This window comes from Mobula birostris, chromosome 10 (genome assembly GCF_030028105.1).
Source record: "Mobula birostris isolate sMobBir1 chromosome 10, sMobBir1.hap1, whole genome shotgun sequence".
NCBI classification, from domain to species: domain Eukaryota; kingdom Metazoa; phylum Chordata; class Chondrichthyes; order Myliobatiformes; family Myliobatidae; genus Mobula; species Mobula birostris.
The window spans coordinates 132350966-132367808 of NC_092379.1; the positions used below are offsets into that span (position 1 = coordinate 132350966).

The 16843-nt window shown below is 42.7% G+C and overlaps 1 protein-coding gene across 2 annotated transcripts in view; it reads left to right on the top strand.

The window, feature by feature from the left end:
* Positions 1–543: 543 nt before the first annotated feature.
* LOC140204354 (melatonin receptor type 1B-like) overlaps positions 544–16843 on the top strand; it is a 130337-nt gene continuing 114037 nt past the window's right edge. Inside the window, exon 1 of one of the 2 annotated variants that reach the window (XM_072271023.1) lies at positions 544–1173. In XM_072271023.1, coding sequence (XP_072127124.1) covers positions 993–1173 — 181 coding nt within the window. In that variant the 5' untranslated portion in view covers positions 544–992. Of the gene's footprint in view, positions 1174–4884; positions 5387–16843 lie in introns of those variants that run through there. The other variant, XM_072271024.1, reaches the window with a different exon arrangement.

Here is a 16843-nt window from a genome sequence, read left to right on the forward strand (position 1 = left end):
GCTGGAGGAACTCAGGACTGCCAAATTCGGCTCGTAACTTCGACTGTACTTTTTTCCAGCGATGCTGCCTGGCCTGTTGAATTCCTCCAGCATTGTGTGTGTGTTGCTTGGATTTCCAGCATCTGCAGATTCTTCTCTTGCTTACAATATATGCCAGAATATTTTTCAGACTCATGGGCCGGAAGGGCCTCTTACCGTGCTGTATCTCTAAATTAAAAACAATAAGAAGGAAAGTTCAGACGCAGGGTTTCGACCCGAAACGTCGTCAATTTCTTCCCTCTCACAGATGCTGCGTGACCTGAGTCTCTTTAGCAGTTTGCTTCGCCCTCTCACAAAATACAGTCCATGCCCAGGTACAGACGGGATAAATACTTCCCCTCGCTGCGGATTTGATGAAAGTTTGGGCGGAGGGACAGGGACACGGGATGGTCTCGTCCTAGAGTCAGCCCGGTTGCAGTGCGTGGGTCTCGAGTCTGAGCTGTCGCTAGATGGCGCTCTCTTCAGGTTATTTTTCACTCCGACCACTTGGCGAGGAGACGGAGAATGGCCGGGGACCAGAGGGAGGAGGGGTGGTATCCTTACAACAGGTTATTATTAGTGATGCTGTCTCCCCAGAGCCGCCCTACAAATAATAGTGCCGGAGGCTGTGCACATGGACAGGTCGGAGAGGTGGCGTGAACGGAGGGGCGCTGAATATTTCGGTGGCCCACCCAGCAATGACAGAGGACTTCTATATAAAGATAGTGAACGGGTTGACAGGAGAGAGCGCAAACGCAAGTGTGCACTCAAAATAAGTCTGCAGCAAGGACGTTTGCGGAGACTCGATGGGGCTTGAAGGGAGTGAACTTCGCGAACTTTGAAGGACCCAGCGAGCGGAATGGGGATGATCGGTCAGCCGTCTCGGAGAGACTCTCAGTCAGCTTGGCCCAAGGCACGCTGAAGGGACTCATTTCGTCCACTGAAGGTCGGAGGTTGAATGCAAAGCGGCGGAGATGTCGGAAGATGGGAACTGTTCGGAGTTGATCTCCTGGGCATCCGAGCGTACTCCTTCGGCCGGGGTTGGAGTCACAACGGCGCTGGCCGCGGTCCTGATCTTCACCATCGTGGTGGACATCCTAGGGAATGTGCTGGTCATCATCGCGGTCTTCAGGAACAGGAAACTGAGGAACCCTGGTAAGGTAGAACTGGCAGACTCACTTATGAAACTTAGAGATCTGATCAACCACTGGATGCCAGATGATCACTGGCGATATGAGTGCCTTCACACACGGGTGAAGCAAGACACGGAGTTTGGAAAATACCTGAGCGACTGTTGAATTAAATCCATTGGGTTGAATGTCAGGTCAACTTAGTTACAAGAAATGGGGATTACATTATGAAAACACCCTTCTGTTTTCACCAACCCTTACAACTTCCTGAGGCGAATAAGTAGTGGCCTGTGTATTTGGAAAACACAGTAAAGTATTTAAGTAGTTTCCGAAGTCCGGATCAGTTGTATTGCGTTTCTTAGTCCAGATCCACAGGCTAACCCGGAATGATAGCGATACGTTGATTAAAAAAAAGATAACGATTATTTTGTTCTTTGACCATTAATTTAGAGAGCAAGTTCCCACAAGCAAAAGAAAACTTTCCCAGAGGTTGTGAATAATCAACAGGAAATGCAAAATAATTTAATAGAAGTAAATTCGGTATTTAGAATTGTAATCGCGCACGCTGCAGATCAACCCAAAAGACAGAATACAAACGGCAGGTTGTGTTATTTCCGAGTAGCTTGTCTAATCTGATCACAAATTGCAATACATAAGTTCAACGTACAAAGTACATTTATTATGAAAGTATTTGTGCCACATACAAACTTGAGATTCATCCTGCAGACAGCCACACAACAATAAAAAGCACAACAGAATCCACGCAAAATTAAACCCATACAACAAAGACCAATGCGCGAGGAAAGAACAAATGGTGCCAACAGTAGAAAAAGTGAACAATAATGGACAGAGCTTGAGTCGCAGAGTTCTCCGAAAGTGAGTCCACAGCGCGGAGCTAGTTCAGCGCTGATTCCACTAATACTCCAGGCTAGCCTGTGTCAGCACACACACACACACACACACGGGACAGATCATAACAAACCATATATATTCTTGTACCCGTGTAACCATAAGCTAACAGTTAACACAGAATGTGGATTCCGGATTAGCCTCTACAGCCAGCGGCAGACCTACTAATAGACAACCGCTTCGGAGAACATCATACTCGACTCGAGGGATCGCACTGCTAAAAAAACCCACAAACCAACTCGAAACATTCTCAAAGCACAATGCAAGGAGAAATTACAGACTTATTGTATATCGTTTCCAAAAAGTATCAACTGCCAAATTGATTGAAGTAACTCCCTTCTGTTTGAGCTGCTTTATCTTTTTTAAATACTTATTAGACATAGAAGTTAAGAAAAATTTCCTTTAACGAAACTGAATAGATTGTGTTTGTTAATAGATTGTCTTTGTTAATCTGATTCAAGGATCAAAAATATGCAGATTAACATTAAAATCTCTAAAGGAAGGTTTTAGTGAACAAGAATATGGTTATATATCCAATTGACTTTAAGACCATAAGACATGGTAGCAGAATTAGGCCATTTGGCCCTTTGAGTCTGCCCTACCATTTCATCATGGCTGATTTATTATCCCTCTCAACCCCATTCTCTTGCCTTCTCCCATAACCTTTGATACCCTGACTAATCAAAAACCTATGAACTATTAAGGTAAGATATTTGATTCCATAAACCCACAAGATATAGGAGCAGAATTAGGCCATTTGGCCCATCAAGTCTGCTCCACCATTCCATAATGGCTGATTTATTATCCCTCTCAACCCCATTCTCCTGCCTTCTCCATATAACCTTTGACCCCCTTATTAATTAAGAACCTATCAATGTCTGCTTTAAATGGTTTATCCTCCACGGAGATTGTGATAATGAATTCCACAGATTCACCACACTCTGACTAAAGAAATTCCTTCCCATCTTTGTTCTAGTTCATGTGGATTTGACAGGAACAGCAGGAAGCCCTTGTTGGACAGTAACTTACCTATCTGTCAAGGCTGGGCAATAAAACTTCACAAGATGTATACATAATGGTCAACTTACTGAACTGTAAGGGGAAGTTCCAAAAATAGATTTGAGGGCATTGCTGAGCGGCTGGATTTCTGTCAAAGTAAAGTGCTGTACTTTGGGGCACCATAGTAGCGCAAAAGTTAGCACAATGCTGTTATAGCTTATATGGTGTTCTAGGGTTCAGAGTTCAATGCCAGCGCAATCTGTAAGGAGATTGTACATTCTCCCATGAACCACATGGATCTCTGCTGAGTGCTCTGGTTTCCTTGCACAGTCCTAACAAACTGGTTAGATTTGGTTAGTAGTAGGTTAATTGGTCATTGTAAATTGTCCTGTCATTAGGCTAGTGTTAAATAAGTAGGTTGCCGGGCGGTGTGGTTCCTTGGGCCAGAAGGCCTTTGTTCCACCCTGTATCTCTAATAACAAAAATACCTTCAATGGTGCAGAGTGTTACAACGGTGGTGGTTTAACTTGGGAGCCAAAACCTAATCTGATTTGTCAGCCACATAGAAGCAATGCATGTCACCTTCGGGGGATGGGGGGAGCTGTAATCTCACCAGCCACAGGATGTCAACAGCCTGCGGGAAGCCCCAGAGGCCTCTGAGGAAATGTAATAACGTTGAAGGAATCTTTTCTGTATAATGAGCAGCTGTGCAGCACCTGGTGCAAGTGTATCTGTGCCCAGCGATGTGACTGGCAATGTAAAGAAATCAGCTCTCATGTTCCGGCAATACTTTGCACACTGCACTCTCTGCACTGTCGCTGTTGCTGGGAGCTCTATAGTACAATGTGGCAATATTTCCTGGAATTGCAAAATTAGCCTCGGGCACTGATCATTTCACCAGCACTCTCTGTGATGTTTGAGCGATGAATTTCTGCCTACTTTTCCTGGTCAATCAATAGGCGGGTATTACTGGAGTACCGTAGTGGCTCAGAACTGACGCAGACTTTCCTGAGACACAAGAGGCTCTGCAAATGCTCGAAATCTTGAGTCACACACAAAAATTGCTGGAGGCACTCAGCAGGTCAGGGAGCGTCTCTGAAGAGTTGATGCATCAGACCAAAGCCTCAACTGTTTATTTGCCTCCAGAGATGCTGCTCGATCTGCTGAGTTCCTCCTGCATTTCAAAGTTCAAGAAGTTCAAAGTAAATTTATTATCGAAGTACATACTGCATATGTCACCACTTTAAACCCTGAGATTCATTTCCTTGTGGCCATTCACAGTAAATGCAAAGAAACACAATATAATCAATGAAAAACCACACACAAATGACAGACAGTCACTGTGAAATGTCCAAATAAAAAATAAATATGGATTATTAATAATAATAATAATAAAATAATAACAATAATAATAAAAAAGTAATACATAATATTGAGAATATGAGTTGTGATGTCCTTGAAAATGACATTTTGTGTGTATTTGCACAGAATTGCCCAAAGTAGGGTATCTCATATGTCAGGATGGAATTTAGACTTTTAACATAGCCTTCAGCTCCAGATAATTTTGCAGCAGACTGGTGATAACTCAGCACGGGCAAAGGGGCAGTTGGCAACCTTAGCTAACACTGAGACAAACAATCCATACTTGTTAGCTCAGGGAGTGTGTGCCTCAGCATCACAAGCAGGTCAGAGTTTGCCAGAATATTAACTGTGTTTCAACTCTGTAAACTGGGAAGATAAATTGAGTGATTTAATGCTTTTTGTCTTTTTAATTGTCTTCAATAGACTGCTGTTTCTTTGTTTAGCTAACTAAATATAGAGTCAGTGGTCACTTTCTGAAGTACAACTGTGCACTTGCTCGTTAATGCAAATATCTAATCAGCCGATCATCTGGCAGCAACTCAATGCGTAAAAGCATGCAGACAAGGTCAAGAGGTTCAGTTGTTGTTCAAACCAAACATTGGAATGGGGAAGGAATGTGATCTAAGTGACTTTGACCATGGAATGATTGTTAGTGCCAGACAAGGTGGTTTGAATATCACCAAACCTGCTGATTTCCTGGAATTTTCACGCACAATAGTCCAGAGTTTATAAAGGATGATGTAAAGAGAAACAAAAAATCCAGTGAGTTGCAAAAAATGCCTGTTAATGAGAGAGGTGAGAGGAGAATGGCCAGACTGGTGCAAGCTGACAGGAAGGTGTCAGTAACTCAAATAACCAACAGTGGTGTGCAGAAGAGCACCTCTGAATGCACAACACATCGAAACTTGAAGTGGATGGCCTACAGCAGCAGAAGAATAGGAACATACACAGAGTGGCCACTTTATTAGGTACAGGAAGTATAAGACAATATTAAATGTGTTGATTGAATGTGCGAGCTGTATTAAAATGTAAATATATGAACAAAGTAATGACAGTTAAGCAGAGCATAATTCCCAGATTATATATGTATACTGTCATCATTTGATCTATGAAAATCCTAATTTACATTAAAGATTATGGGTGGCGCTGTTTTATTGCGCCTGCGATTACCACTCAGGGTTTAATTCCCGCTGCTGTCAGTAAGGAGAAGATGGCGACGCGACGCAGTGCGCGCGGCCTCTCTGATGAAATGATATCGTATTTGTTAAATAGGGGCCATACGCAATTCTGATTTGATGGAGACAGAGGAGAGAAGCACGGAGGAACATCTGGAGAAACTTCTGAAATGCCTGCTTCGCTGCTGCTGCTACTGTGCAATCGAGAATGTCCGGAGGGAAGGCCCCAAATCCTCGGCTTTTTCTGTTGCTGGTGGCCGGGGCTGGGGTCAAAGCGCTTGGCAGAGATGGTGCTCGGTGCTCGGTGTCGGAGGACTGGTCGGAGGCTTGAAGTTTTCCGACGACTCAGAGTCGGACTGTAGTCGGGTGCTTCCAGGATGCTGCATTGGCAAGTTTGCAGCGCTGGTAGCTCATGGCAGGAAGAGAGTTTTCTTCCTTCTCCTGTCTGCGTGAGATGATGGGACTTTCGAGGGACTTCGAGCTTTTTTTTACCGTGCCCATGGCCTGTTCTTCATCAAGTTACGGTATTGCTTGCACTGTTGTAACTATATGTTATAATTATGTGGTTCTTGTCAGTTTTTCAGTCTTGGTCTGTCTTGTGTTTCCGTGATATCACACCGGAGGAACATTGTATCATTTCTTAATGCATGCATTACTAAATGACAATAAAAGAGGACTGCGTGTCCTCATAATCTAAAAAGGAGTTTGTATGCTTGCCCCATGACTGCATGTGTTTCCTTCAGGTGCTCCAGTTTCCTCGCACAGTCCGAGGACGTACAGGTTAGAGTTAGTGAGATTTGGACATGCTACGTTGGCACCAGAAGTGCGGCGACACTTGCAGGCTGCCTCCAGCACCATACTTGATTTTATGCAAACAACGCATTTCACCGTCTGTATCAATGCTTCGATGTACACATGACAAATAAAATTAATCTGTTTCTTTTCATTAACTATGTTCAGTGACTGTGCTTTTAAGTGTGTAGCATCTGAGATAGGATAAAATCTCATTGGAAAGATTAATAAGGAAAGTTAATGTACTTACAATGAACTATAAACATCATTATAGGTTATATCATCTGCAGAGTCATACTCAAGAATTATATCTAAAAAATTCAATATAATGTGATTAGTAAAGATTTGATTCTCATTTCCAACTCTTGAACTTCGTGTTGCAATACAATGACCTTTTTGTGTTGGTTGTCCGTCATATCCTACCCTGACAGGATACCCTGAAAAACCAGTAAGGGACCTTTCCTTTTCTTCACCTTTCCTGTCTATCCCCTCCCTGCTTCCCCTCCCCCACCCCTGTATCTTTCCCCTTACTGGTTTTTCACCTGGAACCTACCAGCCTTCTCCTTCCCACCTTCCCCCCCACCTTCTTTATAGGGCCTCTGCCCCTTCCCTCTTCAGTCCTGACGAAGGGTTCCGGCCCAAAATGTCGACCGATCTTTTCCACGGGTGCTGCCCGACCTGCTGAGTTCCTCCAGCGTGTTGTGAGTAGATGACCATGACTTCTGTGCATTGTCGTACCCTTCATTCTCCACAAAGAATTGCAGAACCATCTTTCTGGCCACGGTGTTTCATTGTAGATCTCATTCACCCAGTCTGCCGGATCTGACTTCACGTGCTGGGACTGGCAGGTCCCGATCTCATGGGGTATGAGGCCTGCCAGCTACACTCGCCTGGTTTAGCCTGTCTATTGAAGCGGTGTACCAGGCTGTGGCCACTGTCCCATGCAAACAGCTCCTTGGAGCCACAGATTCGAGCTGAGTGTCCGGTGGGGACCGAACGTGAATGAGCTGCCCCAGAATGGACACAAGACCCTTCAGCAGAGCTGCTACCCCATACTCCTCAACTCTATTATAATGTACATTGTACATTGGTTTTAAAATCAAAACATAAACAATGCCTTTTAAGCCTGAGTTATAGGGATGTACAGATGGCTGTATAAATCTTCAGCCCCTTTAGGTTCAAGGGAATAAATCACAATGGTGAAATAAATGAACTTGGAGAAATGAAATATATTAAGGTCTGGGTCCAATTTCAGATTTAAAGCAAAACCTGACTGAAGTATTTGAACAAAAATATTAACTGTGAGGATGAAGTTGTGTTGATTTAGAACTACTGTTAATAGCTTTATCTTAATGTAGTAACTTGCAATTAATGCAAGGTATCTGATTCTTCCCAGGAGGTGAGATTGCCTGATAGATCATTCACAGGATATATAGGCAAAAACTGTTGCAGCAGTATGGGTCATAAGCTCCAGAATTTCAACTCTAAAACTCTCAAACACTAATTCAAGAGACAAGTCCTGACATCCAGACAAAGCAGAGTGAGGAGTATGTAAGCTGGAGGGTGGGGTTAATTATGTCAGTTATTTGTAAATGTGCACTTTGATTGAAAGACAGAATATTCTCAGCAGGTCAATCAGCATCTGTGGAGAGAGAAAGGGAGTTAGTTCTTCAAGTCAAGATCATTGGCTGCAGTCTACCATCACTGCGGGACTTGTACGTGTCCAAGACGAAGATGGGGACAAGAATATTCATTGCAGACACGACCCATCCAGCAAACTACCTTTTCCAAAACCTCCCTTCTGGAAGGTGCTAAGGGTATTCAACCAAAAATTTCACAGCACCTTAAAAGTTCCTTCCCCCACATAGTTAATCTGACCAACTGTTTTAGTTAGTCCCCCAACGCCCGCTGTCCATTCTCCCGTCACAGCGTTAAACTATAACCACTTTAAACCATTTTTTATAATGCTGTTTACAATGTAAATACATGCTGGTATTTATGTATTTATGCACATTTTATTCCATATCTGTACTTTAACCTCTAACTTTATTTTTAAATGATTTGTTATTCCTTATGATTGTTCAATGTTGCTCTTTGTTGCATGTCACTCCAACACACCACACATAACACATGCAAATGTATATGGTGAATAAAGTTGATCCTTGATCCTAAATCCTTCATTCTTGATTTCTTTAAAACTCCCCATATCTCCTTCCTCCCTGTTCAAAACTCTGACTGCTTATTCTCCCAGACAGAAAATCCTCAGCAGATAAGATAGCATCCGTGGTGAGAGGAAGAGGGTTAATTCTTCAGGTCAAAGATATTTCATTAGAACTCTTCACATCTTCTTCCTTCCAGTTCAACATTCTTTCTGCTTTTTTTCCCCTGTCATGCTGCGTATTGTCGTCTGCAGGACTGAATGTGCAGGAGTGAATACTTTTCATTGAGAATCAGTCCAGTGCCGCTGGCAATGGACAGTCTGTTTCTCTATCAGCTTAGTTCAGATTAAGACAATTGGCACAAGTTTGTAGGTAATGGTGTTAGCAACTTCCTGAATTGTTCTCTTTCACTTTATTATGCTCTGCACTAAGGGTTTGACCTTCCACTTTAGTTTCCCTGTTCAAGCTGAAGTATGCTGGAGGGATGTTGAGCTGTTTGTTGTCTCCCAGTCAGGAAACATTGCAGGATTTTTTTGAGGTGCATTGAACAGATGTAAGAAACAAAGTCAAAAGTCTAGTCATGCGGAATGGCATCCTAACTAACTTTATTATCCAGGCAACAATCTACTCATTCAAATTTGTCAGAAGTGTGAGTTGAAATGTTCATGCCTACAGGGTCTGAATTGCTCTATTTAGGAATGCTTACTGTGTGATCACGTGTTGGTCTCTGATGCAGGTCATGTACAGTAATGGTTGATAAACCGCGAACTAAAAACTGCGATTCAACATTGTTGGCAGAAAAAGGACCTGAAATTCACGGGGTCACCACCAGAGGGATCGTGCTTTGATTGTTCCAGTTCATGCTAACCACACCTGAGTTCAGCATGTCATCAGAGGGACGCAAGTAGAAAGAGCTGTAAAGAGAGATTATGGAATATTGGCCTTCATAAATCAAAGTATTGAGTACAGGAGTTGAAATGATATGTTGAAGTATAAGATGTTGATGAGGCCTAATTTGGAGTATTGTATGCAGTTCTAGTCACCTACGTGCCTACAGGAAAGACAAACCATAAGATGACAAGACATAGGAGCAGAATTAGGCCATTCAGCCGATCGAGTCTGCTCCGCCATTCCATCATGGCTGATCCTGGATCCCACTCAATCCCATACACCTGCCTTCTTGCCATATCCTTTATGCCCTGACTGATCAGGAAATTAACAAGTTCCGCCTTAAATATACCCACAGACTTGGCCTCCACCACATTCTGTGGCAGAGTATTCCACAGATTCACTGCTCTCTAGCTAAAAAAATTCCTCCTTATCTCTGTTCTAAAAGGTCGCCCTTCAATTTTGAGGCTGTGCCCTCTAGTTCTGGATACCGCACCAGAGGAAATATTGTCTCTACATCCATCCTATCTAGTATTTCAACATTCAGTAGATTTCAATGAGATCCTCCAGCATTCTTCTAAATTCTACTGAGTCAAATGCTCTTCATATGTTAACCGCTTCATTCTCAGAATCATCCTCGTGAACCTTCTCTGGACTCTATCCAATGACAACACATCCTTTCTGAGATATGGAGCCCAAAACTGTTGACAATATTTCAAGTGCAGCCTGACTAATGTCTTATAAAGGCTCAGCATTATCTCCTTGCTTTTATATTTTATTTCCCTTGAAATAAATGCCAACATTGCATTTGCCTTCTTTACCACAGACTCAGCCTGTAAATTAACCTTCTGGGAGTCCTGCATGAGGATTCCTAAGTCCCTCTGCACCTTTGATGTTTGAACCTTCTCTCCATTTAGAGATAGTCCGCACTAGTGTTCCTTTTGCCAAAGTGATGTCTTGTACATTTCCAAGTACTGTATTCCATCAGCCATTTCTTCCAATTTGTTTCAGTCCTGCTGCAATCGCATTGCTTCCTCAGCACTATCTACCCCTCCACCTATCTTCATATCATCTGCAAACTTTGCCACAAAGCCATCAATTCCATTATCTAAATCACTGACAAACAATGTGAAAAGTAGTGGTCCCAATGCTGACCCCTGGGACACACCACTAGTCACTGGCAGCCAACCAGAAAAGGCCCTTTTATTCCCACTTGCTACCTCCTGCCTTTCAGCCATTCCTCTATCCCTGCCAGTATCTTTCATGTAACACCGTTGGATTTTGTCTTGTTAAGCAGCCTCATGTGTGGCACCTTATCAAATGCCTTCTGAAAATCCAAATAAATGACATCACTGCTTCTCCTTTATCCACCCTGCTTGTAACTTCCTCAAAGAATTCTAACATTTTGTCAGGCAGGATTTCCTTGACAGAAACCATGTTAACTTTGACTTTTTTATCATTAGTATCCAAGTACCTTGAAACCTCATCCTTAATAACAGACTCCAATACTTTCCCAACCACAGAGGTTAGGCGAACTGGCTTATAATTTCCTTTCTTTTGCCTTCCTCCGTCTTAAAGAGCGGAGTGACATTTGCAACCTTTCAGTCCTTTGGGACCATGCCAGAATCAACTGATTTTTGAAAGATCATGACCAATGCATCCATTATCTCTTCAGCAACCTCTCTCAGGACTCTGAGATGTAGTCCACCTGGTCCAGGTGACTTATCCACCTTAAAATCACTCCTGCTCCCTGACAATCTCTCACAGACCTCTGGCACACGGCTAGTGTCTTCCACAGTGACGAGAGAGGCAAAGTACCCATTAAGTTCATCTGCCATTTCTTTGGCCCTATTACTACCTCACCAACATCATTTTCCAGTGGTCCAATATCAACTCTCACCTCCCTTTTACTCCTTATATAACTGAAAAAAAAGCTTTTAATATACTGCTTTATACTATTGGCTAGTTTGCCCTCATATTTCATCTTTTCCCTTACCGTCTTTTTAGTTGCCTTTTGTTGGATCTTAAAAGCTTCCCATTCATCCAAATTCCCACTCACTTTTGCTACCTTGTATGCCCTTTTCTTGGCTCTTATGCAGTCCTTAACTTTCCTTGTCAGCCATGGTTGCCTATCCTTGCCATTTGAGAACTTCTTCTGTGTGACATAGCTATCCTGCGCCTTGTGAACTATTCCAAGAAATTTCAGCCACCGCTCTGTCATCATCCCTGCCAGTATCCTCCTCCAATCCAACTGGGCAAGCTCTTCTCTCATGCCTCTGTAATTCCGTTTATTCCATTGTGATACTGATTCATGTGACTTATGCTTCTCCCTCTCAAACTGCAGTATGAATTCAGTCATATTATGATCACTGCCTCCTAAGGGCTCCTTTGCATTAAGCTCCCTAATAAGATCTGTGTTATTACACAACACCCAATCTAAGATAGCCTTTCTCCGAATAGGCTCAAGTACAAACTGCTCTAAAAAGTCATCTCTTAGGCATTCAACAAATGGGAAATAGTGAAGTGGTGGGGGGGCATTACTGGAAGTTCGAGAGATTGATGTTCATGCTATCAGGTTGGAGGCTATCCAGAAGGAATATAAGGTGTTGTTCCTCCAACTTGAGTGTGACCTCATCACGACAGTGGAGGAGGCCAAGGATAGACATATCAGAATGGGAATGGGAAGTGGAATTAAAATGAGTGGCCACTGGGAGATCCTAGCAGACGGGGTGTAGGTGCTTGGCAAAGCAGTCTCTCTATCTACGTTGGGTCTCATCGATATACAGGAGACCCACACCGGGAGCACTAGACACAGTAGGTGACCCCAACATACTCACAGGTAAGGTGTCACCTCACCTGGAAGGACTTTTTGGGGTCCTGAATGGTAGTGAGGGAGGGGTTGCAGGGGCAGGTGTCGCTCTTGTTCTGATTGCAAGGATAAGTACCAGGAGGGAGATCAGTGGAGAAGAATGAATGGACAAGGGAGTCACGTAGGGAGCGATCACTGCAGAAAGCAGAAAGTGGTGAGGAGGGAAAGATCTGCTTGATGGTGGGATCCTGTTGGAGATGGTGGAAGTTGTGGAGAATTATATGCTGGACACAAAGGCTGGTGGGGTGGTAGGTGAGGACAGAAGGAACCTTATCGCTGGTAGGGTGGCGGTATGATGGGCTGAGAGCAGACGTGTGTGCAATGGAAGTGATACGTTCTATAGATGCTGCCTGGCCTGCGGATTTCCTCCAGTATTTTGTGGGTGTTGCATGGATTCTCTGACCCTATGCCACCTCTTCTATAGATATAATTACAACTATTACCAAAAGAGTCATACCACCGCCTATGCCTTCCAGCCTGTCCTTTCGATACAAAGTATATTCTTCGATGTTAGGCCTTCTTTCAGCCATGACTCAGTGATGCCCACAACGTCATACCAACCAATCTCTAATTGCGTCACGGGTTGGTCCATCTTATTTCGAATGCTACGTGCATTTAAATACAGCATCTTCAGTCCTGCATTCTTTGCCCTTTTGAATTTAACTCCTTGCTCTATCTGCATTTGTACCTAATCATTGGCTTGTCCTTCCTTACATTAATGTTACATCCATCATCGACTTATAAACCTGCTCGCTCTTCCTTAGCTCTAACACACTGGTTCACATTAGCCTGCCATATTAGTTTAAACCACTCTCAACTGCTCTAGTAAATCTGCCTGCAAGAATATTGGTCGCTCTCAGATTCAAATGCGACTCTTCACTTTTTTGCAGGTCACACCTACCCCAGAAGAGGTCCCAATTATCCAGAAATCTGAATCCCTGTCCCCTGCTCCAATTCTTCAGCCACGCATTTATCTGCCACCTTATTTTATTCCTATCCTTACTGTTGTGTGGCACATCAATAAGTTTGAAAGATTATGGAGAACATTTACAAGAGTTTTTCTGATACCTGAGGCTTTGGGTTAAAGGTGAAAGTCAAAAATGTCTGGATTTTATTCACCTCAGCTGCCCATCACTTCCTTCTGGTGCCCCTTCTCCTTCCCTTTTTCCCATGGTCCTCTCTACTCTCCTATCAGATTCCTTCTTCAGTCCTTTACCTTTTCCATCTATCACTCCCCCAGTTTCTCACTCCCCCCCACCTTCCCCATCCACCCACCACCCCCCTCACCTGGCTTTACTTGTACTCCTTTCTTTCTCTTATTATTTTGCCTTCTTATTTTGCCTCCTTCCCCTTCCTTTCCAGTCCTGATGAAGGGTCTCAGCCCAAAACATCAGCTGTTTCTTTCCCTCCATAGATAGTACCTGACCTGCTGATTTCCTCCATGTGTTTGTGTGTGTTGTGGGTTAATTGAAAATTGTGAATGAGCTCAGATTTGTATGTGAGTAGTGGAATCTGCGGAGGGATTTATGAGAATGTAGCACAAATAAATAATGAGATTATTGAAGGTTTGATGTAAGTGGGCACTTGACATTTGATAGGCTAAAGGAACTTTCCCCCTGTTGTATCTCACCATGACTCACCATCAATGATGACATTTCAAGAGTGAATGAAGATGCACAGAATTTGAAAACGAGCAAATAATACAGCTGGCTTGCAAAACTGTGGAAAATTTCTTGAAATAAGTATGGATAGGATAACTCTTCTAGGATGTCAAAGTTAATTGCATATTTGCTCGTTCATCATGTGCCATGTAGTATGACGTGGACAACCATACTACATGGCACATGACCATGATTGTTCTTGGCAAACTTTCTACAGAAGTGATTTGTCATTGACTTCTTCTGGGCAGTGTTTTTACAATGTGTTACCCTAGCTCTTTGAAAGATTCAATTGGTCCCACTCTGCTGCTCTTTCTTACCTGATCATCATTAAAAACCCCACCATCCAGGCCATGCTACTACTATTGGGAAGGAGGTCCCACACCACCAGGCTCAGGGATGGTTATTATCCTTCGACCATCAGGCTCATGAACCAGTGTGAATAGCTTCACTCACCACAGCTCTGAACAAATTCGATGACCTACATAATCACTTTCAAGGTATATTTGTAACTCGTTTTCAGTATTACCTTATTATTTATTTGCAGTTTCTCTTCCTTCACAGATTGGTCACTTGTCAGTCTTTCTTTATGTATCGCTTTTCATAAATTTTATCTTTTTTGCCTACAAATGAATCTCAAGGTAGTATAGGGTGACATTACGGACAGTTAAGAAACTCTTAGATAGGCACAGGGATGAGAGAAAAATAGAGGGCTATGTAGGGAAGGGTGAGATTGACCTTAGAGAAGGGTAAAAGGTTGGCACAACATTGTGGACCGAAGGGCCTGTACTGTGCTGTAGGTGTTCAATGTTTTATAAACTTACTTTGATAATAAATTAATTTTGAACTTTGATAGAATAGAATCAAATTGAATTTTATTGTCATTGCTCAAGACAATGAGATTGCAGTGCCACTCCAGTCCATTGAAAGCAGATATTTACAATGCAAGGGGTACAGATTAATTAAAAAAAGAATCTGCTATCGTCTACTTATTGGCTATATAATCAAGTTCTCCATTGGAAATTATTATTAAAGCTGCTCCTGATCATATACAGTATATACATCTTGGACACCACTCCCCACAGGCACTGCATTCTGCACCATGGCAAAAATACTTCTCATTTGCCACTTTGCTCTTTTGCTAATTGTCTCTGCTGACCACCAGTGGAAACAGGTTCTCAGAATAAAAATCCTTCATTTATTTTCATCTTTCATTATATCATCCCCTTTTCTGTTCTAAGGGAACAATCTCAGCTTTTCTGAAGTTCCACATTCATGCTGTCATATTAGGAAAGCTCTTCTGCACTCTCTCCATGGTGGGCAATCTGATGTGTAGTTCCCAGAAGAGATCTGAGCACTGGGGCTACAATCTATCCAGTGATATCAGTTTTGAAGAATCTTCCTGCTGCAGCATTCAGTGCTTCCATCTAGAGCCAGGAATCCCTGTGTATTTTTGACAGTGTCAGACCGCAACAGAGTTCAGAAGAAATAGGGGCAGAATTAGGCTATCTGGCTGACTGAGTCTGCTCTGTCATTTCATCATGGCTGATGCACTTTCCCTTCCACCCCAGTCTCCTGCCTTCTCCACATATCCTTTCATGCCCTGACTAGTCAAGAATTTATCAACCTCTGCCTTAAATATACCTACTGATTTGGCCTCCACAGTGGCCTGTGGCAAAGAATTCCACAGATTAATCACTCTTTGGCTAAAGAAATTCCTCCTCATCTCCATTCTAAAAGGATGACCTTCTATTCTGAGCTGTGTCCTCTATTAGACTCTACCACCATAGGAAACATCCTCTTCACATCCACTCTATCAAGGCCTTTCAACATTGGATGTATTTCAATGACACCCCTCATTCTTCTGATTTCCAGCGAATACAGGCCCAGAACCATCGTACGCTCTTCATATGACAAACCTTTCAATCCCAGAATCATTTTTGTGAACCTACTTTGAACCGTCTCCAGTACCAGCACAAACTTTCTTAGATAAGGAGCCCAAAACTGCTCACAATACTCCAAGTGAGGCCTCACCAGTGCTTTATAAAGCCCCAACATTACATCCTTGCATTCATATTTTAGTCTTCTTGAAATGAATGCTAATATTGCATTTGCTTTCCTCACCACTGACTCAACCTGCAAGTTAACCTTTAGGAAATCCTGCACAAGGGCTCCCAAGTCCCTTTGCAGCTCAGATTTTTTTTGTATTTTCTCTTCATTTAGAAAATAGTCAATCATTTAATTTTTTCTACCAAAATGCATGATCATACACTGACACTGTATTCCATGCCTCTTATTTGCCCATTCTGGTAATCTGTCTACATCTTTCTGTAGTCTCTCTAATTCCTAAAAGCTACCTGCCCCTCCACCTATCTTCATATTATCTGCAAACTTTGCAATATACCATCAAATCCATCATCCAAATCATTGACATATAATGTAAAAAGGATTGGTCCCAACACAGACCCCTGTGGAAAACCACTAGTCACTGCCAGCCAACCAGAAAAGGCTTCCTTTATTCCCACTCTTTGCCTCCTGCCAATCAGCCACTGCTTTATCCATGCTAGTATCTTTCCTGTAATACCATATGCTATCAGCTTGTTAAGCAACCTCATGTGTGGCAGCTTGTTCAATGGCCTTCTGAAAATCCAAGTACACAAAGTCACTGATTCACTTTTGTCTATCCTGCTTGTTATTTCTTCAAAGAATTCCAACAGATTTGTCAGGCAAAAATTTCCCTCAAGGAAACCATGAAGATCTGGACTATTTTGACAATTGACTCCAACATTGTCCCAAACACTGAGGTCAAATTAGCTGGCCTATAATTTCCTTTCTTCTGCCTCTTTCCCTTCTTGAACAGTGGTGTGACATTTGCAATTTTCCA